This window comes from Dermacentor albipictus, chromosome 1 (genome assembly GCF_038994185.2).
Source record: "Dermacentor albipictus isolate Rhodes 1998 colony chromosome 1, USDA_Dalb.pri_finalv2, whole genome shotgun sequence".
Lineage (NCBI taxonomy): Eukaryota > Metazoa > Arthropoda > Arachnida > Ixodida > Ixodidae > Dermacentor > Dermacentor albipictus.
In genome coordinates this window covers 239,626,172-239,649,901 of record NC_091821.1, presented here as the reverse complement: position 1 = coordinate 239,649,901, position 23,730 = coordinate 239,626,172, and the positions used below count along the sequence as shown (strand labels likewise).

Here is a 23,730-nt window from a genome sequence, read left to right as displayed (position 1 = left end):
AAGCAATAGTTATGATGTACTTTATAACCGTCGACTTACGTACAGTAATCTCATAGAATACATCCGAAGTACCAAGACTTTACCCCCAGATCTCGCCACTTGCTGGTTTAGGAGACTTTCTTTCCCAATTTAAAATTATAGTTCCTACTTAAATTGTGAACAGCGTCCTCGATTCTCTCACTGTACATCATGGTCATTACATTTCCATCAACATTTCACAATACAGTCTGGCCAGTTGTCAGTCCCTTTAACTGTCTCGCTTCCACCGACGTTGGTGAGGGGGTTAAAGGGGGACGTGCATGCGAGGCCGGCAATGCCCTGTGAAGACATGCCATACAGAGTACGCGGCATTAAGGTGATGTGACAAAGCTGCATAAATTCATTTTATTGCATGGACAGTCTAGGTGCATTTCTGCTGTCGGCGTCACTGTTGCCCTGATGTTCCGTATGAAGTCCAAAGGGAAGAAGCGCGTCGTCTGCCGTCGTGCGCAAGGCACCAGGCGAGGGGAGTGAGGTGGGGGGGGGGGGGGAGTGCGTTCTGCTCCGGCGGTGTTAGAGTTTGGCACAGCCGCACGGGCCGTATATTGAAAGTGATCAGCGATGCGGACAGAGTGCGCGGAGTGCTGTTAGCTTCGTGTGCACCGTGTTTTCGCCGCTTAGTTCGCATGGAAGCGAGAGGTAGCACGGAGGTCATTTCGTTCGCTGCTGCCGCGCATCCTATGTCCAGCATTTTAACAGCGAGTTTCCGTGGTCATTGAGTGAGATGTGTTCATGTTTGCTTGTGCGCGTGACACCATGCTTGTGGATCCTTGTGTGACACCATGCGCGTTGACACCATCCTTACTTCGTATAGATGTCTGCTAATTTCCTATCACAATCGATGCTTTGCCTTTCCGGCGAAACTGCGACTTCACCACCCCCCTGTTTTTCTTTTTTCCGGGGCAACTAGACGAAGGCGCGCCATGCGGGGTGGACGGCGCAAAAGTAGGTGTGGCGAAGCGGCTCACCTTTCTTTAAGGTTCTTTTTCTTCTCAGCGCATACACTCAGTAGCCAGACTTGTTATAAATGATAACGTGGCATGGGAGCATTACAGTAAGTGGTTAAATTTACTCTAATACACATACAAAAGTTGATGGTGCATCGTCCTCATCGTTATATCCAATATATTTTTAAAACCGGTATCGTTATAAGGTTTCGTCGTAGTGGAAGTGCTGTACGGTCCAGTTTTGCAATCATGCTCGCCCCCCTACCCCCCATTAGATATATCGCCCTTGTGGCCGAACTCGTTGTCGATGAAGACGGGTTGAACCGCACTGCAGTCAACTCCCAGCGCCCGTGATATACTCAGGCACACAAGTAATCCGCTCTTGCTTTGGTCCCACACTGTGACAGCTTGTTGTGCCCTGGAGTCTCTTGGTGGATGCTGACTGGCTGCTGGTGTCGTCTGCCTCCAGTGTAAAGCTACTGTATATGGCTGGGCAGTCAGATATAGTAATCCTACTCCATTGCGGTTAGTCAGTGACCACCCTTTAGTGGCGTGCGGGGCTGCCGTGTACCGCTCGAGTCCGCCGCCAGTGTAGATGGTGGGGGCTCCTGCGTCGCGCATTCTATGGAGACGAAAACATTCTATGCCTTGTTGCCACGGCACTGATCGAAGCCACCACCACCGCCATTTTGATTATCTCGCCACCTCGAACAGGCGCTCTCGCACGCTGATTCACTGGCAGCTGTAGCCACCACCGCGGCTATAGGCCTGGCTATTTCGACGTTCGCTACCAACCTTCTCGCTATTTGGTGCTTTTCACTAAAACAATTCCCCGCTGTTAGCAATGGCGCCGACGCAACCTTCGTAAGCCTATAAACAATGGCATGGAAGCTCAATAAGCGCGACGCGTTGCATGATGCTGGTTCCCGAAAGTCCGCTTCGGCTCTATACACCAATGTTACGCGCTGAAGCATGGCAAGAGTAGAAAGAAGCAATTGTCTCGGTACACAGAATGTATTGCTTAATTATACACGCATGTACCCGCCGTATCCCATCACTTTTCGAGCACCTATACGCCTAATAATTGTACTGGAAGGCTTCCAAAGCTATTTTGGATGTGCCCTGTGGTAATTTGAGCCCTTGGGGGCAGTAAAAGGTAGTGATTCCAAAGGTCGGTCGGTATCGGCGACAAAAGTTATGGCTTTGCGACGAATCGACTCATATCTATTTGCAGAGGCCATACAACGCACGGGAAGCCGACAAACCGCCTCTCAACGAAAGCGAGGGCACGAGATGGTACGAACGTTGTTATTCACCGCCATCACCATTTTAGCGACTCACTGTACGTCGGCATTTCACCTTGGCGTCGTTCATAGACGCATATTCTCTTGTCGACCTTCTAGCATCATTATTGGGTGTTATACCTTTTTTGTCTAGTGCGGTAAATCTGATCAAAGCACTTCTGCCATTTGGAATGCACATAAGACATTTGCCATCACCTTTTGTCTTGTGCCAAATTAATTGTATTGTGACAAACTGACGGCGCGAATTGTTCTAGCTCATTTGTAATTTTATGTCTGTCTTGCACCCAGGCAAATATCTTTGTTCTCGTTAGCCTAGAAAATTATATAAGTTTGCAAAATTAAGTTTCTTGCCTACCCAAATAAATATATTTGCAAATACCGTATACGGCATACCGTCCGTGGCAAGGTAAGCCTAATTGGTCACAGTTGGCTTTGTGTTTTGCTTCACTGTTGAGCAGCACTTACTGATTGTACAGTAATAACAAGCTTCGCCAATCGGCTACAGATTACTGCTGTACTACTTCACGTGTTCCAAAAAGGCCTTAATTTTTCTGCTCCGAAACTGCTCCAAAATGCTGATGTGGTTACTTCTAAACTGCTCCAAAATGACATTTTCTCCTGGTCCAAAAATTGCTCCTACTCCTAAAATTGCTGCAAATCCTAAGTTGGCTGGACCACCACTGCATTATGTATGCATCCCCTAGTGGCACATATGTCAAATGCTGAGCAGTTCAGAATAGGGCTGCCCGTTTCATTTCACGCAATTATGACAACCATAACAGCATAACACAAATTAAGCTCAATCTTTCACTTGAACCCCTTAGTGCTCGTCGTGACATTGCCCTTTTATGCCTTTTTCACAAATACGCATGCAGCAACAGACCATTCCCATTTCACCTTGATGCTCCTTCCATCACATCACGTCGGTTGCATAATCACTTAAGTTTCACGCAATTATATGGGTCAACTCACACCTTCAATGCATCTGCTCTTCCACGCGCCACACGTTTGTGGAATGATCTTCCAGACAACATTGCATCCGAACCAGACCACGATAATTGCCGTCAACGCCTGCACTCTTTCTTTTCGCAATAAAAACTTGCCACTAGTATTTCCAGTTTTATTTTACTTCCGGTGCCATGTTCTGTATACTACCCATGTATTTATTTATTTGTTATATTGACAGCTTTAAGACCAAAGACATCCGTCATTTTTTTGTACCACTGCACGTGTTTTTTTTTTTTTCTTCAGTATCCCACTTTGTGCCCGACTGCATTCCTTATATTGATAAATGTTTTTACTGTGCACGCCATTAGTTCCTGCGTTTTTATCATGCGCTACCATTGTGCGTATTTTATACCCTGCCAACTGTTCATGCGCCTAGATTTCGCATACTTGTCAGTCTATCTTTGGTTGTAGTATCTTTTCTTGTTACTGTTGTCATTGTAATCGGTATACTTTATAGTTCTTGTATCCAGTTTTTCCATATGTATAATGCCAGCCAATATTTTTTTTTTCTCTCTTCGTGTTATCCTTTTCCCGCCCGACCTTGTACTTGCCGCCATACCGCATTATCATCGATTCCTCTCCTTTATGTTAAACTGCAAATCTGGGCCGTACGTTGTACACCGACAAGTTACTTTGTACTTTCTTTATTACCCCCCTTACTCAATGCCCTGTAAAGGGGCCTGTAAGGTATGTTCAATAAAAAAATTTGAAAACATGGCAAAATTCAAGAGGACGTAGCAAATCCAAGAACTTGTTTAATATAATGCACTATTGTATCAAATGTTCAGTGTGTTTTAGAGGCCCCTATGAGGCCGATATTATATGTACGGGTTTTATGCAGGAATTTATTTTTATTACGCAGAAGAGCGGTGCGCTTACTGGCTCTACATATGGCGGTCAGCAACAGGGGTGATACAAGCTAATTTGAGGTGCTAGCATTCGCCATGCATTTAAACTTCGTCTATATATGTCCACAAATATATACGCCGAGATACCGACCGACTCATCAGCAGACAGCATGCAGCCAGTACTCGTAAGGGGGAAGGGGGCTGGGGGGGAGGCAGCAAGGCAAACATCGCTTTGAAACTCCCTTAATGTGTGCGTTGGGGGGCAAGGCGGTGTCTGTAAGAATATCTTGTATGAGCACTGGACAGGGAAATCAGCTAATGGATGTCGGGGAAGATGTAATGACAATGGAAAAACCAAAGATTAACTCAGTAAATACGCGCGTTCTGACATTATGGCGCTCATTCCGCAAATAAACGCAAAATGAGCTTGTCTTGTCAATATAGTAACTGGTTGCACATAATTGATTGGTGGAAAATGTAACTGGATCACAGTGAGTGTTACGGAGTAAAAAAATGTAGACGATCGATTAGAAAACTACCAAAAAATCTAATTACTTATACGTAATTCGTTACGTAAAAGTTGGACGTTGATGAAGGCTCGCGTCTGCTATCGTTCGAGAAGTCGTGTGCAATCTTTGAACATATTTCAATGTCCAACGCCACATTTTTATTTCTCAAGCTGCCCCCCCCCCCCCCAATGTCCCCTTTAAAAAATCTACCCGAAAACAAGAAGAGTGCTATCGTTAATAGGAAGCTGTAGCTCGATCCAGAGCTCCCATCTACGCACACGAGAACTGAGAAAACATTTCTCTCGGCAACGAAACCAGAGTTTGACGTTTACATGTTAAAGGAAAAGTCAAAATTCAGCAAAATATATTTAGTCGTTGAATATGTATAACAATTTGAAAAGAAAAGAAAAGCATTCATGAATTTTACAACTCTGCAACTCACCAATAAAAATGGATAGCATGATCTTCTCAACTGCCCAAAATGATACATCTAAAGCGTACAAAACTGATGAATCATACACCGCTCTGAATTGTACCCCTGACTTATGCCTGTATACGACTTTTTCAAAACCCTTTCAAACATTGTAACAATTCACCGTAGGGTGTAAATTCGTACATCAAATTTGTAAGCTTGAGGTGCTCAAATATATGCGGTTTGCATAAGTGCCATACATGTTTTTGGTGCAGATTTAAAGAGTTGTAAACTTCGTGCTTCAGTTTTAATAAAGTTACCATACGCTGCACTGTTTTACAAATATTATGAAATAAAGTGGTGAGCAAAGAAATGGGAAAACGTATACACCATATAAATGCAAATTTCTGACTATTCACAAGTGTAAAGTACACTTCCACGCTGAAAATTGCAGCGTGCTCTTTTTTTTGTTTTTGCAAGATCATTGTTAGTAATCATCTTATCGTTTAGTTCCTTCTATACTTTATAATTCCAGATCATTCTTTTTTCAGCTCATATAAATTTCGCATTTGCAATAAGCGCTGGCACATACGGAAGAAAGTTAATTATGGGGTCTTAAATTACAAAACCATGATCTGATAATGAGGCAAGCCGTAGTGGGGGACTCCGGAAAAATTTTGACACCCTGGGGTTCTTTAACGTGCACCTAAATCGAAGTACGCCGGTGTTTTTGCATTTCGTCCCCATCAAAATGCGACCACCCTGACCGGGACTTTATTCCGCGACCTCGTGCTTAGCAGCGACACAGCATAGCCACTAAGCAACCACGGCGGCTATAAACGGAAGAAAGTGCGGTTCTGTGTCACAGTTGTATATACCGTCACGTCGTGGTGAGAGTGAAAAACGAATACTACCAAAACGGTGAGCACTGCCTCGGAGCAGCCAGAGCGCCTCCGCCGAACGCGCCTAAAGCGACGGAAATGGATCCACGGTCATCTTCCGCAATTACGCGACTGCAGCACAGATAGAGTGAGCTAGCACAAACGCAGATTAACGTTGTCTAGCACAGACCCGATAAAAATGGCGACTTCGGCTTTCGCCGCGCAACAATAAATGGAAATTGGCGGCGGTCACATAATCGGAGCTCGGCAAGATCTTATCGCACGGACAGAACCAACCAATGCAGCGCTCGATATCAACCAGCCGCAGATACCATAACTCTTTATTGGGCGAACTTTGGGCAACATTGCTGGGCAACAAATAGGTGTAGGCGTGCCAACCTGTGAACTTCAGAATTCGCGAAAATCTCGCACACACGAAAAAGCAGGCGGGAGGGAGCGGAGATAGCACGCACTTTGCTCTAAGCGCACAGCCTTTTGTAGGACACACACACTTTATTAACGATGACTTAGGGTAGTAAATCTGGAACACCAGAGACTGACAACACTCCTTACAGATCAATGACTTCATCAGCAACTTTGATGCTGCCGATTTATGCCGCTTCAAAAGAAAGAAAAAATACACCCGTCTAAAAAACTTGCCCGAAGCAGGCACCTCCGGTGTATGGATTCTTGTGTTGCCATGAGAACGCAGAGCATAGTTCCACCCCAAATTCTTTTTTCTTCTTTTTTCAATCTCGCGCCGCGCCGTCTTTCAACAGCCTTAAACTATTTTCGCGAACACAATTTATTTTTCGTAATAGTTGACATTGTCGTGAAATTGTAGAAAGATCCTAAACTCGTAAATATTACGAAAAATTCAGGAGAGATGGCCGCAGTGAAGAGAATACTTAGAAAAGCGAACAAACAGCGGCGCTTTCTTGCTTTTAGGTCCCCTGTTTTCTGGCGCTTTTTTCTCGACATGAATGTGTATACCGATTTCGCTTACACTGATAACTCATCGGTCACCTGAAACTTGTTGTTACTTAACACTGTTGCGGCAAACCTTCAGAAAACACAGCGGAAATGCATGATTCGAGGACATGCAACGCGGCCGTAACAACGGCATGGCCGTCGAGCTGCGTGAAGAGGCGACGCGCCGAACCGTTCATGGGCGTCAGAAGTTCGTTCCTTGCTCTTTGTTCTTCAGAGCGAGAATTGTGGGCGCTCGTTATGTGTTTAAAGTGTTATGTTACCCTTCATACTATATCTCGAGTAGCATGCGTGAGCCTTTGCAAACATCTCCACTTGGACTACAGCCTCTTCTTGCAAAGCTGCTAGGCTTAATGTTGGCAGTCCCACGGCACGGTGTGTAGCTGCCGCAGGTTCATACAGAATTCCAAAGCCAGGCGTCCGAGATATCGTCACTAAATTGGTCTACAAAGTCTTGCAATGACATGCAAGTCCAATCGCGAGGACGCTCTGAAATGCGTTCACCATCAATGGAGGCGTCATCTGTGCGAGAACTCTTCGCATTCCATAGCGACGGCTCTTTAGCTTGCTGGAGAAAGACAAATGTAGAGATTACATCGGCTAATTCAATTTTTACTGATCACAGTAAAATAGTATATGAAAGTAAATAAATAAATAAAGCATCATTGGTGACGAAGATTTGCACTTTCTCTAAGCACGTCTGACCAGACCGGCAAGCTGTGGCGGCCGCGGTGAAAGAGGTGTTCTGTCTGTCTTGCCCCCTTTGGATGCGTGTCAGCTTCACCATTTTCTTCAGCAGGAAAACAGTGCAATAGACAGGACACGTGCAAGTGACAAACGAGTGAGAACACGTAGGTTGGTCAGTCTCATCTTACTGCCGTGTCAATTGTGCTGCTTTCTGCTAAAGTCATTAAGAACCAGCCGTACGCTTCATTTTCCTTTTTAACCACCATTCTTTTCTCTTCCCTATCAAAACTTACCCACTAGCGGAATATTGCATTGCTATTGCGATAAGTTGTATTGAAAAAAATATATCTATTCAAATTCCTGAAATTTGTATTTTTTTTTTTTTCTTGCAGGAAATCGGCGCCAGCGAAGGCGGACGGACGCCTCTACGCAACGAGGAGAGGCCTCTGCACAACTGCGTCGTCATAGCAGCATTCACGCTGTGGCTGTTCATCCTGGCGCGGAGCTGAAGGCCGTGAAAACTATGCATACGAGCAACAACACACACTATATATTCACTCGTATGGCACGACGTACCTACTCCACACAATTGCAATACCTGTACAGGGGCCCGGAGAGAGCAAAATGTATATGGAGAAGAAATTCGCACTCAGCATGTAGCCGACCATTCCAAAGGCTCTTCCAACACCCCACTTGCTTCAAATCAGGAGTTAAAAAAAAAAAAAACGCGAATTTCATCAATGATGTACGCCACATCAGCGCTGTCTACTCTTATACGCGATGTATTTTTGAGGAGTGCCGAAAATTCTTAAATATAGAGCGCTCAAAATAAAAACGCGATCTTTTTAAAGAAGCCGGAATATAGAGAACGGCGGACTTCGGAAAACAGACTACGGTCCTAATTTTCTCGCTAATTAGTTATATGCACTAATTAACCTTAACTATCGCGTTTATATGGCTTCACAGAATGTAAACTTCCTGGCAATTGACGCCGTGATCTTATATATGTTTTCAAATTGCGCTATAAGTCCTCCTCCTCGGTCCTGCATGCTGCAGAAGAAATTTTCTTACATCTTCCGCTGGGAAACTGAAACTGGGCGCATGTGGGGAAACCACGTGTGCAAACCGTACCACGCAATGCGAGCCACCTTCATTACTTCGATGTGGCGATTACGGCTTATGAAGTATCCTTGGCTTCACTGTGACGTTGGCACTGCAGAATATGGGCAATGACCTATCATTGACCCCGCTAATGTAATTCTTTCCTTACTGCAAGAAATGTGCTCATTTTCGGTGACTTTATGTTTTAACGTTTTATTTCAAAGACGTAGTAGTCGCAGCGTATGTGACACATAAAACCACAGCCTGTTCACTGATGTTTTGAATGGATGTAAAGCAACAATACGTCGATTTGGGCGAGTTGGTTTATCTTGACGGTGTACACAAACCGCGCTAAAGACGAAGACGACAGGAACACATATATACGATAGGACGGGCGCTGAACTTCCAACTAGCGTTTATTTGAAACGATCGTCCATTTTATGCTCTTCACACCAGGTACTTCATGCACGCATCATCATAGCGAAGATTGTATGCATCGGAGCGACGGTAACGCTCCGCCGTCCACTGCTGGCATGGGCGCTAAGTCAATCAGTTCATACATAAGATTGCATAGTCAATATTTTCGCGTGTCTATATACCTATATTTCTTTCGACGTACCTATATAGACTCGTAAAAGCACTGACTATACAATCTTATGTATGAGATGACTGAGTTATACAAGATTTTACATGATGATGCGTGCATGTTGTACCTGAAGCGCAGAGCATAAAATGGATAATCGTTTCAAATAAACGCCAGTTGGAAGTTCAGTGCCCGTTCTTCTTTAGCGCGTTTTGTGAACACTGTCAAGATGTAAAGCAGTAATAACTGTGGAGGCAGTTTTTTAGAATGATTATGTTAAACTTGAGACGAACACCTCTAGGAACATCACCGAAAACAATAAGTACAGAGAGTAAAAAAAATTCAGAAATATAAACAAAATATGCGCCTGACTCCTAATGCTCAACTTTTGAAGTCAGACCACGCAATAAAATATTATGCAAATTTATTGGCGTCAATATTAGCCACAGTGGTGTCCATCCTATGCGGGAAAGCAGTAGCTTCACAAATGTGAAAACGGGTAAGTTCATATGGCACAGGGAACATTTGTTTTTGTAATTGCGGGAGGCACCTGGCTGGTTTTTTGTGCATTCTTTTGGCTCTCGAAGCAGTGGTTGTCAGGTCAAGGAGTATGCACAAGCCTCCTCGTACTTGATTAGTTGATTATTGCGGTCGATCATCTTTTCTGTGCAAGCAAGTTCGCCTATAGGTACTAGGCCATGAAAAAACGAGATCAGGATGTTATAGTTCTGAAGAAACCATTTAAGAGAAGTAGCTCTTATCGTCTACCTCGTGGGACAAAATTTCCAGAAGTTTACACTGTCATGTATAGTGCGCGCTCAACTAGCGCTGGAGCCTCCATCTGCTTTGTTCAGTTCCTGCACAGTACTGTACAGCAATGTGGAGTGTTTCACAACACTGTGTAGTAATGAATAAGGACAGTCGCACAAGCGGGGTTGCAAATGTGAGAGAATTAATACACTGGTAGTCAAGCTATGGCCGAAGGCCGGTCTGAAACCGACTGCGTGCTGTTGTGCTAGTGAAAACACCACACAACGGGAAGGATTGCTCGTAATAAGGTGTCAAAACGCTGATTAAAGCAAACCACGATGGGAAAAGTAAAGTTGCACTTTATATCAGTCGAATAAAGTTATCAAAGCGTGTTCTTGTGAGAGTGAAATCCCCGCACGACGGGAAGGATTGCTTTTAATAGTTTGTACATACGCTGTCGAATGGATAAAGACAATCCACTATGGGAAAAGACGCACTCATGAGCATCTGCCGTTGTTTCAGACATCGTTAAAACAGCTTAGACGTCGATCGGAAAATTAGACAACCCGACAGAAGGTCCTAAGCGCATTCTTTTTTTGTTTGTTTGTTCGATTGACGAAGTGCTAGGAGAAATGCACGCTAGTTTCGACGACAGCTGCAGTCAAGGTTTTATTCTTTCAGACTCCCCAATATGCCAACAACTGTCAAATCTGACCAATAGCTTAAGTTGAATCGTCATTTAACATGGCGCGTAGCGTTGGTAGTAGAATCATTCCTACAGACATGTTTGAGAACGCGTAGGAAAAAACTATGGATGAAATTGATCGGTTGCTATAGGCCTGGTAATTGCTATAGGCCCTACCACGCGCCCGCAAGTAAAATTCTAGACAAGTGCGACAAAAGAGCTAGTGCACTACGCTTCGTTTTGGCGCATCGATGACGTGTGAAAAAAGTGCCCACCACGAACCTACAGAGTACTAATACACTGTAAAACGACGAAATAAGAAAGATGGTTCGGCTCACGTGACGCAGACTGGGAGACGTGAGAGGACGTCCACAACCGGCGATTACTGTGCACGTGGTTTCTTGCACTCCTTGAGCGCACAGTTTGTTTCCCACCGAAAAAGAAACTTTCTCCTGCTGCACGGCCAATAGATGAAGACTTCTCGCGTGATTTGAAAACTGTCGGTTTTCGTCAGCAGGTACAACTATTACATTGTCAACAGCTACGTATCTACGCTAATAAAATAGTACAGATGTGGTATTTGACTATACAGTCAGAACATTAGAACACCTAACGTGCTTTACTGATGTCCGCCGTTCCCGATAATTCGTCTTCTAACAAATCACATTTATGTAATATTTATTCATTTATTTAAATACTCTGAATGTCATTGCAGCGTTACAGTGAGGAGTACTGTTCGAAATGTTCACGTGTTCATGTTCAAAATGGGAGTCTTGAATGATGCATGCTCAGGGTTGCTGGCGATGGAGGTACGGATGTGATTCCATTTTTACCTTGACCTCTCTATCTTCGGGAATGTTTGGCACTCTTTGCAAAAAACACGCGTTATTGACTCACAACACATTGTGCACCCTATTGTGAAGAAATATAGGCCTGCCGCCCACTGTAGAAACGCCCATGTCGCCCACCGGCGGCAACGGCGGGCTATTCTTTCTTTTTCCAACTATACATTTAATATACAAGGTGCCCCGACTATCATGCACCAAGATTTAAACATAAGCAAGCGCCACGTGGACGGACAGAACCACGGATGTTATTTGCCGTCGCGTGGACATACTCTGATTATCTTTTGCATTCTATAGTTACCCTTAATTAGTCAACTTCCCAAATATCATACTTAGATTAAATGTGTCAGTCAGAAAATTGTGGAGCAACATGAAAAATTCCCGATACAGCTTTCTGTTGTCCAGTACGTGCTACATGAAAGTGTTCTTCCAAGCGTGAAGGAAGCCCGCGAATACACACAATGTGCCTCGAGCGGGCAGTCGTGCGGCAATTTTGCGTGTATTCGCGGGCTCCTTTCATGCTCGGAAGAACGCATTTATGTAGCACATATGGAGTAACAGAAAGCTGTATTGGGAGTTGTTTTTGTTGCTCTACAATTTTCATCACATTTAATCACATTTAATCTAATTACAGTATTTGAGAAGTTGCTTAATAAGATTAATTATATCATTAAGCGGAATGCAAAAATGTATCTGGGTATCTGCAAGCGACGGCAAACGACATTACCTTGGTTCTGTGCAGCTACATTGCATTTGTATATTTTTAAATCTTGGTGCATGATAGTTGGGACACCCTGTATGCTACGTGGTGCAGTGCAAATACTGCGAATACGGTAGAAAGTCTTGCGCACACTAAACGAAGATCACAAGGACACAATAACGGCAGTAGTGTTTAGTCCTCTTCTTTTTGTCTTCGTTTAGTGTGCGCAAAACTTTCCACAATAAAATCAAACCAACTAGCCCGCCTCTCAATCTTATTGCTGAATACAGCAGTATTTGCGCAGCATGGTACGTGGGTCGTACAGTTGACCCTCGACATTGGGTACGCATAGTGCAAATGAAGCCGCATTTTTATTATAACGATAAAGAGTAAGGAGGTGGTTCAGAGCCCTTTTGCTTTGTTATGCCTATCACTGTGTGTGTGTGTGTGTGTGTGTGTGTGTGTGTGTGTGTGTGTGTGTGTGTGTGTGTGTGTGTGTGTGTGTGTGTGTGTGTGTGTGTGTGTGTGTGTGTGTGTGTGTGTGTGTGTGTGTGTGTGTGTGTGTGTGTGTGTGTGTGTGTGTGTGTGTGTGTGTGTGTGTGTGTGTGTGTGTGTGTGTGTGTGTGTGTGTGTGTGTGTGTGTGTGTGTGTGTGTGTGTGTGTGTGTGTGTGTGTGTGTGTGTGTGTGTGTGTGTGTGTGTGTGTGTGTGTGTGTGTGTGTGTGTGTGTGTGTGTGTGTGTGTGTGTGTGTGTGCGCCGACGAAAGCGGGTGCGGGGGGCTTCCTTGCACGCAATAAAACTGCGTTTTATGATATGCAGTTATTTATTGAATCTCTACGGTACTGAACTTCGCCACAAAGCTGACTCCTCAGTTTTGTTTGTGCGTGTTTGTGTGTGTTTTTTTAAAGACAATGTTTTCCTTGGCGATCCTGGATATATATCTATGTCTCGATATGTGGGCCTACGGCGAAGGTAATGCAGACACGGAAGTGAATGTCTATGTCAGAGCGCCTAACTTTTTTCGAAGTCCGACGCTCTTCGTATACTCCCCTCACGCTACGGGTGACGCCATAAAGTGCCATGCACAGTGATCCGCGCCTCAGCAAGTAGAGGAGCGCTACGCCGCGATCGCGCGGGGCAACTTTCAGCACATCGGCGGAGCCTCATGGAATGAGACAGACAGACATACATTATTGATAGGAAAGACAAAGACGTCGACATGAGTTAGTGCGCTCTAGTTTGCTACGCTACATTAGTTACTGCACGTATATGCTACCTATGCATTAACTCTAGGATGAGAGAGGAGGACCGATGTTCTTTCTTAAGGGGCCCGGCGGTTACGGTGTCCTGTTGGTTGGCGACGTCCGCGTTCCGATTGGAGACGCCGGACGTTGTCGCTCCAGCGGGGCTCACAATAAAATGTACGCTTCAAACGCCACACTCTCACCCCGAACTCGCCAAGGAAGACATTGCCTTTCATCGACATCAGCTATAGGTGGAATCGCCTTCAAACTTTCCTTTTTTCTCTCGACGCTAACCAGGTAAGAATTGCAGCAGTGGACCACATATTTTCTGCAGCGCAACCCTATAGACAAGGAATTTCGATGCGGCGCGGGAACTTCGGTCAAAGGTGGATATGCATTATCGGCGTACACATGTGCGCTGTGCCGACGCTCGTGCAACCTTTGTGGGCCGGTTGTCATGGTTCAGTGTCTGTGTGGAGCGCTGCTGCTGCTGCTCAGCACGACGTCGCGGGATTCCTGACCCCGGTGGCCGCTTTCCGCATACTGTTCTTTGTGTCGTTGGTGCCCATCAATAAAACCGAAGTCTGTAAACGATGCTTCCATTATTCATTGCAAATTATTATGCTATCAGCCACTCTACCTAAATGGCCAGGCACGTACCCAGAATGTTTTTTTTTTTTTCGGGGGGCTCGGGGGGGGGGGGGGGCACAACTCAACGTAACCTTTCTAGGCAAGTGAGTGGGGGGGGGGAGGGCTTCAAATAGTCCAAGTGTGCATGATGCCCGCTATTGGCCATAAAGTTGCGTAAACCCGCAAACGAGAATTGAAATAAGGTGTACCTCACAGGTACGCCCCTCTCCCCCTATGAGATGTGCTTCACCTTCGCCGCGGGTCGGCCCGGAGGTTGTGCAGTGCCGGGCCGACCCTCGGCAAAGCTGAAGCAGGCATTAGGCACTCCCCATACGTGGGCCGATCCCGAAGATAGTGCAATTCCGGGCTCACCCGTGTCGGTGTTCGCGAAACAGGCGCTGATTCGATTCGATTATGGGGTTTTACGTGCCAAACCCACTTTCAGATTATGAGGCACGGCGTTGTGGAGGACTCCGGAAATTTTGACTACCTGGGGTTCTTTAACGTGCACCTAAATCTAAGTACACGGGTGTTTTCGTATATCGCCCCCATCGAAATGCGGCCGCCGTGGCCATGATTCGATCCCGCGACCTCGTGCTCAGCAGCCCAACACCATAGCCACTAAGCAACCACGGCGGGTAAACAGGCGCTGAGTGCTCCGCATATGTGAATCCATAGCCAAGGTAGTCCAATGCCGGGGCGAACCCCGGCGTAGGTGAAGCAGGCGTTAAGCATTCCCCATACGTGGGCCCACTCCGAATATTGCTAAGGGCGCGTTACAGGTTTCCGGGCACAGAGGGGTATGTGCCATTGAGCTTGGACCGTTTCTGCACTATCACCAGGATCGGCCCACATGATAATTTTTTTTGACGGCTGCCGAAAAGCTTCGGAAGGTTAGTCACATACAGCTTTCACGGTACAAGGCAGCAAAATATTGACTGCGGAATAGATTGATTTCTCGGCGCTCTATGAATATGTGTGAGGAGTGGTGGCATGGGCGGGGAGAGGGGGAGGGTATGCCGCATAATTCCGCCCCCCTCCCTGGGTACGTGGCTGACCATGGCAATGGCTACTTTTCTTGGCTTAGCTACGCTGAAGTGACGCCGTATTGGTGCGCACCTCGGAAAGTTGCCTGACGTCGGCAACGACATTTGTATGCTAAGGGCTGCTTACATGTGTACTGATTTCGCACCCAAAACGAGGAGTAAAAGAAAGCCGTTACTGACTCCTCGTGATCGATCCTACCGATTAAGGTTCCTACCGGCAGTTGAAATTGTGGTTACAATTTGTCAGCGTATGCCCGACAGGTACTCGGGAAGGTATCTGCGTTCATAATCATGTCTGTTTATCTCGCACAAAACTCTCGGTAGTGACCATTGCACAGACTAGCTTTTTGCTTTGACTTCGTCACGGGGCTGTCATGTAACGTCCTGCTACCCGACGATCCAACGTTGACTCGTGACGCATATATGTTCACATAAAGTATACAGAAATTGGCCGCTTATTCCAAGCTGTCGCGAAATTCTCGCGAGAAAAAGAAAGGGGGTGGAGGGAATGGTAGAATTGAGGCGCGTGTACGGAGCTTCGTATGGCAATCAGAAAGCACAAATACTAAACGGCTGCTCATTCTCAGCAGCAAGGAAGCCGACCTGAGAAAAATAAATAAAATTCAAACAAAAGTTAATGAACATTTCTGTTACAACAATCGAGACGTATGATTCAGGTTGGTACACGCGTACGAACGCATCCCTTGCCTTTGTACAACTAAAGACAACCACGAAGGAACGAATTATTATTTCTCATACATTCAGGCTCAGCCCTGGGGTGCATGTAACACAACATTCACGCGAAAGTTCCTTGTAGTTGTATTCGTGTTCCAGCTGGAATTTAGGTAAATGAAGACAGAATCGCGATAGCAGACGCCGAATCTACTAGCCGACGAGGCCTCTTCCGGAACTCACAATGATTATGCAATGAAAAGCCGTCTTCGCGAAAGTATTTGGCACTGCAGACGGGTGAAGCAAACGGTCGGCCTGGCTGGGCAGCTGCCATTACGACCTACGCAATGGAAACGTGTCGCAGACTGCGTTCGCACCCCACCGTGGTTCTCCCGGAAGCAAGAGGAGACCCACTGAGCACGCAGCGCAGTAAGCTCGCAAAGAACACACTGCAAATTATGACACGAGTAAATGTAGTCTAGTCGCATCCATCGCACCATTCTGTTCAATGAAGGAGCTTGATTGTGTTCCGCCACAAGTAAAGGCCACTCTCCTGCATATTACCACTAGGAATCCTACATACTCACCAAATCAAGAGGCTATTAAAGTTTAAACATTTCCGAAAGCGCCGTTTGCAAACCCCGTATAAGTAACCAAAACATTTATGCCAGTTTTTTGCGCTACCGCCACGTAAACAAAACTGATGCAGTATCACCCAAGTCACCCTTTATTGGTCTGAACAAAACGCTGCAACGTCAACCGTGTAAGCAAGAATATGGACTTCAGAACAGTGTGCGCAAAGTGTGTGCGAACATAAATGTGCAAAGTGTGCTACGTCTTTGGGCACTTGGACACATTCAAGGGGGCAATATAAACGCGCAAAAAGACTGGAGGCATTCCCGACACATTTCTGCGCCCTCGAAGGCTACTAAATGCTCTTCAAGCAACAAATTCGCGAAAAAGCACCCGTGATGATCGTGGCGTCTGCTACGTCGTCTGCTACAGCGTCACATGATGCATACCTCAAATAAGAGAAGGAACGTTTGGTAACACGCACAGGTACATAACTTGCTTTCTAAATATTTTAGCCAACACTTTATTGCGCAAATAACTGAGTTAGTTGTGAAAATATAAGGTGACATGAGAGCAGATAAACGTCATACATGGCTTGGATTTCAGTTTGACAGGAACATAGACGCTTTCGTAAATGCGAACAGACACACTTTCGTTGTTATAACTTCTTGGCCAAATTATAGAGGATGACTAGTTTGTCGGACTGACTGTTTTTCAATTCGTATGTTGTAATATAAGTGAGAAACTGCGGCCCGTGGGCGTGTTGTCAAAACTGGCCGTTTATGAGTAATGGTCAAGTTTTGCTGCATTGTTGTATCTTACTATTGTATACAATTGTTTACTTTTTGTTTTCACAAGGACTGAAAGACAAGATATGGCGGACTTTGTTCAAAATTTTACCATAAATACCAGACTTTTAGAATTACACATGGTTGCCTTACTTTTGTGTTTACTGACATTGTAATTGTGCACAATCCTCTTCCTAGTAACTGCAAACTAATTAAAATTGTTTAGCAAATGATAATAAAATGCAACCATTACAAATGCTTTTGTTTCAATGTTATGTTGCCCAATGTAGCCAGGGTTTTGCAATTACACATGGTGCAGGTTGCTTGACTTTTATGCTATTAAGTGCAAGTTATAAATATGTTTTTCAGTATTATTTTGTACAAATAACACAATTTTGTGTCCTAATAGTTTCTATTTATTTACTTTTGTTTACTTTTTTTAACGCAATGACATTGCCAGTTGCAATATGAATCGGCCGGTCTTCAGTGAAGCGACGTGGACGTGAAAAGGCAGCTTTTCCACACAGTGATCTAAGAATTACTGACGATCACGCCGTGTAAGAAAATAATTATGACGTGTCTAGCTAGCTAAACTATAATGAATTCCTTTCAAATTATAAAGGTGGCGCAGGCGTCCAACAAGCAGACGCAGCGTTGACGAAGCCAGGAAAACAACATGAAATGTGGTTACTGTGTTTACATTTCTGTCGGCTACGACTGCTACGACTCGTAGTTATACGGTTAAACATTCTTCTGTTCTGCAGTCAAGTATAGGCGAAGATCGAACGTCGTTGGTGTGTTCGCAATGTGCGGATGACGCATCGAAAGTGACCATAGAAAGCGCCCAGCCAAGGTCCGGATCGCAGTGAATGTATACGCGCCCTCGAATCGGGGTAAGCAAACCTAGGACCGACGTTTTTTCCCAAATGACCCAGCGGCTATGGTGTGTCCTGTTGATCGCGAAGTCGCAGCGTCCGCTTTGCGAGTGGAGACGCCCGACGCAAAAACGCCCGTGCACCGCGAGCTTTGGGTGACGCACTAAAGAAGCCGAAGTGTTTCTTGGGAAGTTGTCGACGGCATATCGGACCACAAAGCTACTAAATGTTGCTTACTGTTAGGCACACCTCCGCCTACCCAAAAAGGGAGTACACGAATTTTCGACTGGGCGAATGCCGACGACGTCAGCGTTCTTGATTATCTAGATCACTCTTACTCCACTTTTACAACGTTCTCGAATGATAATACAGTTTCAGTGAATAGATTATGGTCAACATTGGAAAGAATCATTCAGCATCAGCACTGTTTATCAAAATATATTCCCACAAAGATCAAACCAGTACGTAGGACGAACCCTTGGATAACAAGAAACATAATACAACTAAAGCGAAAAATTGCCAGATTAGGGAAACTGGGAAATAAACTACCGCTACCAGGCTACACTAATAAAATACGCGAAAACTCCCTGGCACTAAAGTCAGCCGTAAAAAAGGCAAAAGATGAATACATGAATGTAACCTTAAGTAATTTTATCAAAACATCTCCGTGTAAGTTTTGGCCATACCTTAATCCAAAGTCACGTCAGACCAGTAATCCATCACCAACTGAAGCTATGGCAAAGGCTACAGAGTTCAATGAATACTTTATTTCAGTATTTACGCAAGACAACAGCAGACAACCCAACCTTCAATCCCTTCCTAGCTACTCAGCAGAACTAGACGACTTAATCTTAACCGAGTCGGGAATTTTTTCCCTCTTACTTGAAATAGACCCCAAAAAATCCTGTGGCCCTGACAACATACCGAATGCATTTTTGAAGCGCTACGCGGAATGGATGTCCAAGTTCTTACTGATTATTTTTTTAAAATCATTGCAAATGGGCGAGGTTCTGGTGAAATGGAAAACTGCTAAGGTTATCCCTATATATAAATCCGGTGACCCAACCAGCACAGCAAATTACAGACCAATCTCGCTTACTTGTACGGCCGGCAAAATCCTTGAACATATAATCCTAAAGCACATAATGTCATTCATAGAAAAAAATAATTTAATTGTCCCTAATCAGCATGGTTTTAGAAAAGGATTGTCTACGACTACTCAATTGATTGAGACAATCCACGACTTAGCGATTACATTGGACAAATGCAGTCAAACCGACATGATATTCCTAGATCTATCTAAAGCATTCGATCGAGTTTCCCATCCAAAGTTGCTTCAAAAACTTATCCACTACCTCGGTGACAACAACATCACCAAGTGGATAAAAAGTTATCTTACAGGTCGACGTCAATATGTATGTTTCAAGAACTACTCTTCGGATTTCGGCGATGTGCTATCTGGCGTCCCACAAGGAGCCGTTTTAGCTCCTATCCTCTTCTTTTTATCAATGATTTACACATTAATACTAACGCCACAGTAAGAATGTTTGCAGATGACTGTGTTATCTACAAGGAAATACCCTGTCGTGATGATCAGATAACCTTAAACAGTGCACTTGAAAATATAACACAATGGTGCCAAACGTGGCAGATGGTGATTAACACAGAGAAAACAGTTTGTATGACTGTAACGAATAAAAGAGCGCCCATGAACTACCCGTATTATTTACAAGGACAGATGTTAAAGAAAGTAGAAGAGTATAAATATTTAGGCGTTATAATTTCATCAGATCTTAAATGGGACAAGCAGTTAACATATATTGTTAATAAATCACTGGCAGTTCTATACTCGTTAAAACGCTCGCTCAGATCCGCATCAATAGATACTAAACGCTTAGCATACGTGTCACTATTTCGCTCTATACTGGAATATGGAATAGTCTGTTGGTTTCCCTTCCGTAAGCAGTGCATAGCAAAATAGGAGAGCGTACAAAGGAAAGCGATTAGATTTATTTTTAATAAGTATCGCCGTCTTGACTCCCCCACAGAACTATTAAGGCGAGCTGAACTTCCCACTATACAAAATCGAGCTCGACTACTTCGTCTTAAGTTTCTTTTCCTTCTCCTTAATGGAAGCACGAAAATCAATACGAGTGACTGCTTGCTACAGACAGATACACGTAGTTCTCGAACAAAACACACCAAGCACTTAACAGAATACAGATTTTACAATGACATATTTAGGTACTCATTTTTCCCACATGCAATCCGTGAATGGAACATGTTGCCCGATGACGTTGTCACCTGTACATCACTCGAAACCTTTATCGCCAAGTTATCAAACTATGTTCTGTAGCTACGACCTGCACACAGGTGCGCTGCGTCGTACAATGGCATTCTAATTCACTTAGCAGTGTCTTGTATTCTGCCGGGACGTGAACACCTGCTGAATCTTGTCTTTTGCGCATTGTACATAAAAAAAAAGTATTTTCTTTCCTTGTTCTTCTGTGTGCTAAACCTTCCATCATGGCGTTAACTACCATTTTTCCCCGCTCCTGTTATAAAAATTGTGTAATAATTATAGAGTGCATATGTACTGCCTTGTACACCTAAACTTATCTATGTCTGCGCCTATACTTGAACTGTGTTCTCTTGAAGATGTATCTTACCCCTTTCCCGCAACAGCCTCATATGTGAAGCTAGCAGTATGTTCAAATAAATAAATAAAAATAAAAAAAGTGGTCATGCGTTGCATAATAATTGATTCCTCATAATCAGCTTCGCCACAGTACAGCGCTCAAATGCGGTGAAGAATACACGATGAACCGCGGTAATACAGTAAAGCACAAGACCGGCACGGGGGCAATATCACGGGGCTTAAGTTAGTATGTTTTCCTTAAAAATACACGCGCGCACGCAGCGTCTCCGGTCACGGTACGACCACAGATATATCTTAAGTGTGCAGACATGCCTTCAGAGCTATTATCTGCCGCAAGTGTGGCTATATTGTTTGACCCGCCTTGCGTAGCCTGTTTATGAGATCGTAACAAGGCACAGTACGCGCTCCTTAATTAATACATCACAGAAGGCGTTGTTTCAATAGTATGAGCTGCCACATTTGGAATGGTAAAACATGTTGGAAGGAAATGAAACGCCGTCTCATGAGAAATGGTCAAAAAGTCCCGGAAGCGCTCTGGAGTCGAAGCTCACGTGTATTCAATACCGCTCGATTAACGGTTGTAAACCGTGGCGTGATCCGAACCTGCGATTCCTCAAAACCAATTAATTGTGGCACCTCGTATGAAGACTTCATTTCCGTTAGCTTGCTGTAAATAAGGAGGTTGTCTCTAATGACGTCATTTATTACTTACAAAGTTAGCACGTACAGAGTTCCATGAGCTACGTATCTCCACGTCTAATCTCTTCATCTTGGAAGAGAACTTCGAATGCCTTTTAATTCTTTTCTAGTTAGAAAGAGACACCATAGATATAAAAAGTAGACACACATTTTGAGACAATGCTTTATTATATAGCGTCAGATCGTGTCGTGTGATGACCATCACGTATTTCCACGAACCTAAAGTAAGCTGGTGTTCTGATACTTTTATGTAATATTTTACGGGTATTATAGCCAAATCTTTGTCCTTACGGATTCATAAAATTACTTCCTTTTTTATTCTTTTTTTTTGAACTACTGCAAGTTGCTTCTTGGTGAACGCGCATGAAACATGAGCCCTCCGAAAACACAACGCTGCCAAGCCACGACACTGCAATACAGGAGGCGCAACGGCTTTTGTTGCATTTTGAGAACCTGCGCAACTCCATGTCATTCCCTTTTCATGCTGTAAAGCTTAATTTCATTTGCCTTACGCGATGCAAGACGCACCGTGCTGGCGTATACTAGTGGCTTTCGCGTTGCGCTTGCAAATCCCGAGGACGCAGGATCGAATCCTGGCCGCGGCGACCGCATTTCAACGGTGGCGAAATGCAAGAGCAGCGTACATTGGATGCACGTTAAATAGACCAAGGTGGTCAAGATTATTTCGTAGTCCCCCACTACCGCAAGCCTCACAATCGTATCGGGGCTTTGGTACATAAATCTCCAGAATTAAATTTTTTAACAGGATGCAAGTATAATAGACGATTTTACAACAAGAATCGATTCATTTCCTTAATATTTATAGCTGAGTAGTTGGCAGAACCGTTTACACCGCCTCAGAGCAGACTCGCATATAGGGTTATAAGATATTCCGAAGTAGAAGGGTGTGGATTACGTTACACTACCTCTTAGACTTTAAGTTTACATAAAAATAAGTACTGAAGTGAATATTCGTTCGTCTCCATTCGAATGCGGCCTCCGCGGTAGCGAGTCGAACACGCGAAATCGTGTTCAGCAGGAGTACGCCACGTCCACTGAGCTACAGTAACTAGAACTAGTGACGCCTTTGTATTTCTGATAAAAGGCACCTGTGTTCCTTCTGTAGCAACAGAGCACATGGCACAAACCATAGGCGCATATACCGAGGGTGGGGTAATCTGCCCTTCCATTTCTGAAAGTAGCCACTGTCGGCGGCATGCTGGAAAGTCCAACAGAAGTACAGCTGAAGCTAAATTTCCTTTCTTAATATATGCACATGCATATGGAGAGAAGTCATAAGGAAAAAGCAGAGTCACCACTTAAGTAACGCTTTTCTTTACTACGCATCCTCTGATTGGACAGCGAGGATCGTCCTCTGGGCCTTCTTGGGACGCCCAGTATCGGACGACGCGCGGGATTCACCATGGATGCTGGCGTTGCGAACTCCTGGCGCTGGGCCGTTCCCGCCTTAACAAATGTCAACTTGCGCGGTTTTCATCATGTCCAGATTTTGGGGGCGGCTATATCCGTATTCGAATCAGCTTGCTACATTTAAGCTGCGGGCGAGGGGGAGGGTAGGATAAAGTATTATAATCAGCCGCACCCAACAATTGTGTGCCTTATGGCATGAAATCATTGGATTATCGAATGCTGGAACTTTTTATCTCTGTCCAGAGATGGCCTACGCAGCGTTGTTGTCTCAGTATCTTATCATCATAAAAAATCGAATCAACTTCTTACAGGTGTAACTGTCGGCACATATGCCGTATTAACATATATTATTTTAACGAATTATATATATTTAAAATATAATAAATAAATACATATATTAATTATATATACTATAAATACAGTAATATATATATTAAAAAGGTAATAAACGAGAAGCCAACAAACTTTTGTTGGCTTCTTATGACTAATAAAAATCGGGCCCCTCTGCTATAACCCCCTTTCTTCTCGTTTATTACATAAGAGGGTCTCGAATCCGGCTACATTGATGCATTCAGGTAGCAAATGTTAGTTCATTGACCAGTTGCCTTCAACCAAAAAGGTCACATTCTCGTGACTCCTGCGTCAAAAAGGACGTTCCACGTCCGCCGCCAAGGTTTGTGAGTGGTGGCCCTGGCTAACACTCCCAGGGTTCTACTAGTACACATAAATACCCAAGAAAGTGGGTGGGGAAACAGCGCCGCGGAAGCTCAGTTTGGTAGAGCATCGCACGCGAAATACGAAGGTTGTGGGTTCGGTTCCCACCT

The 23,730-nt window shown here is 44.4% G+C and overlaps 2 protein-coding genes across 4 annotated transcripts in view; one reads left to right on the top strand and one right to left on the bottom strand.

Annotated features, from left to right (window-relative positions):
• LOC135901572 (uncharacterized) overlaps nt 1–9,736 on the top strand; it is a 31,219-nt gene extending 21,483 nt beyond the window's left edge. For 2 of the 3 annotated variants that reach the window (XR_011511113.1, XR_011511114.1), the window contains one exon: nt 8,018–9,736. Coding sequence is in view for 1 of the 3 variants with exons in the window: in XM_070531120.1 (XP_070387221.1) it covers nt 2,221–2,282; nt 8,018–8,134 (179 nt within the window). In the remaining 2 variants the exon portion in view is untranslated. Of the gene's footprint in view, nt 1–2,220; nt 2,283–8,017 lie in introns of all 3 variants that reach the window. The other variant, XM_070531120.1, reaches the window with a different exon arrangement.
• Nucleotides 1–23,730, bottom strand: part of LOC135901568 (uncharacterized) — a 1,085,637-nt gene that overhangs the window by 460,116 nt on the left and 601,791 nt on the right. The gene's annotated exons all lie outside the window — the stretch shown is intronic.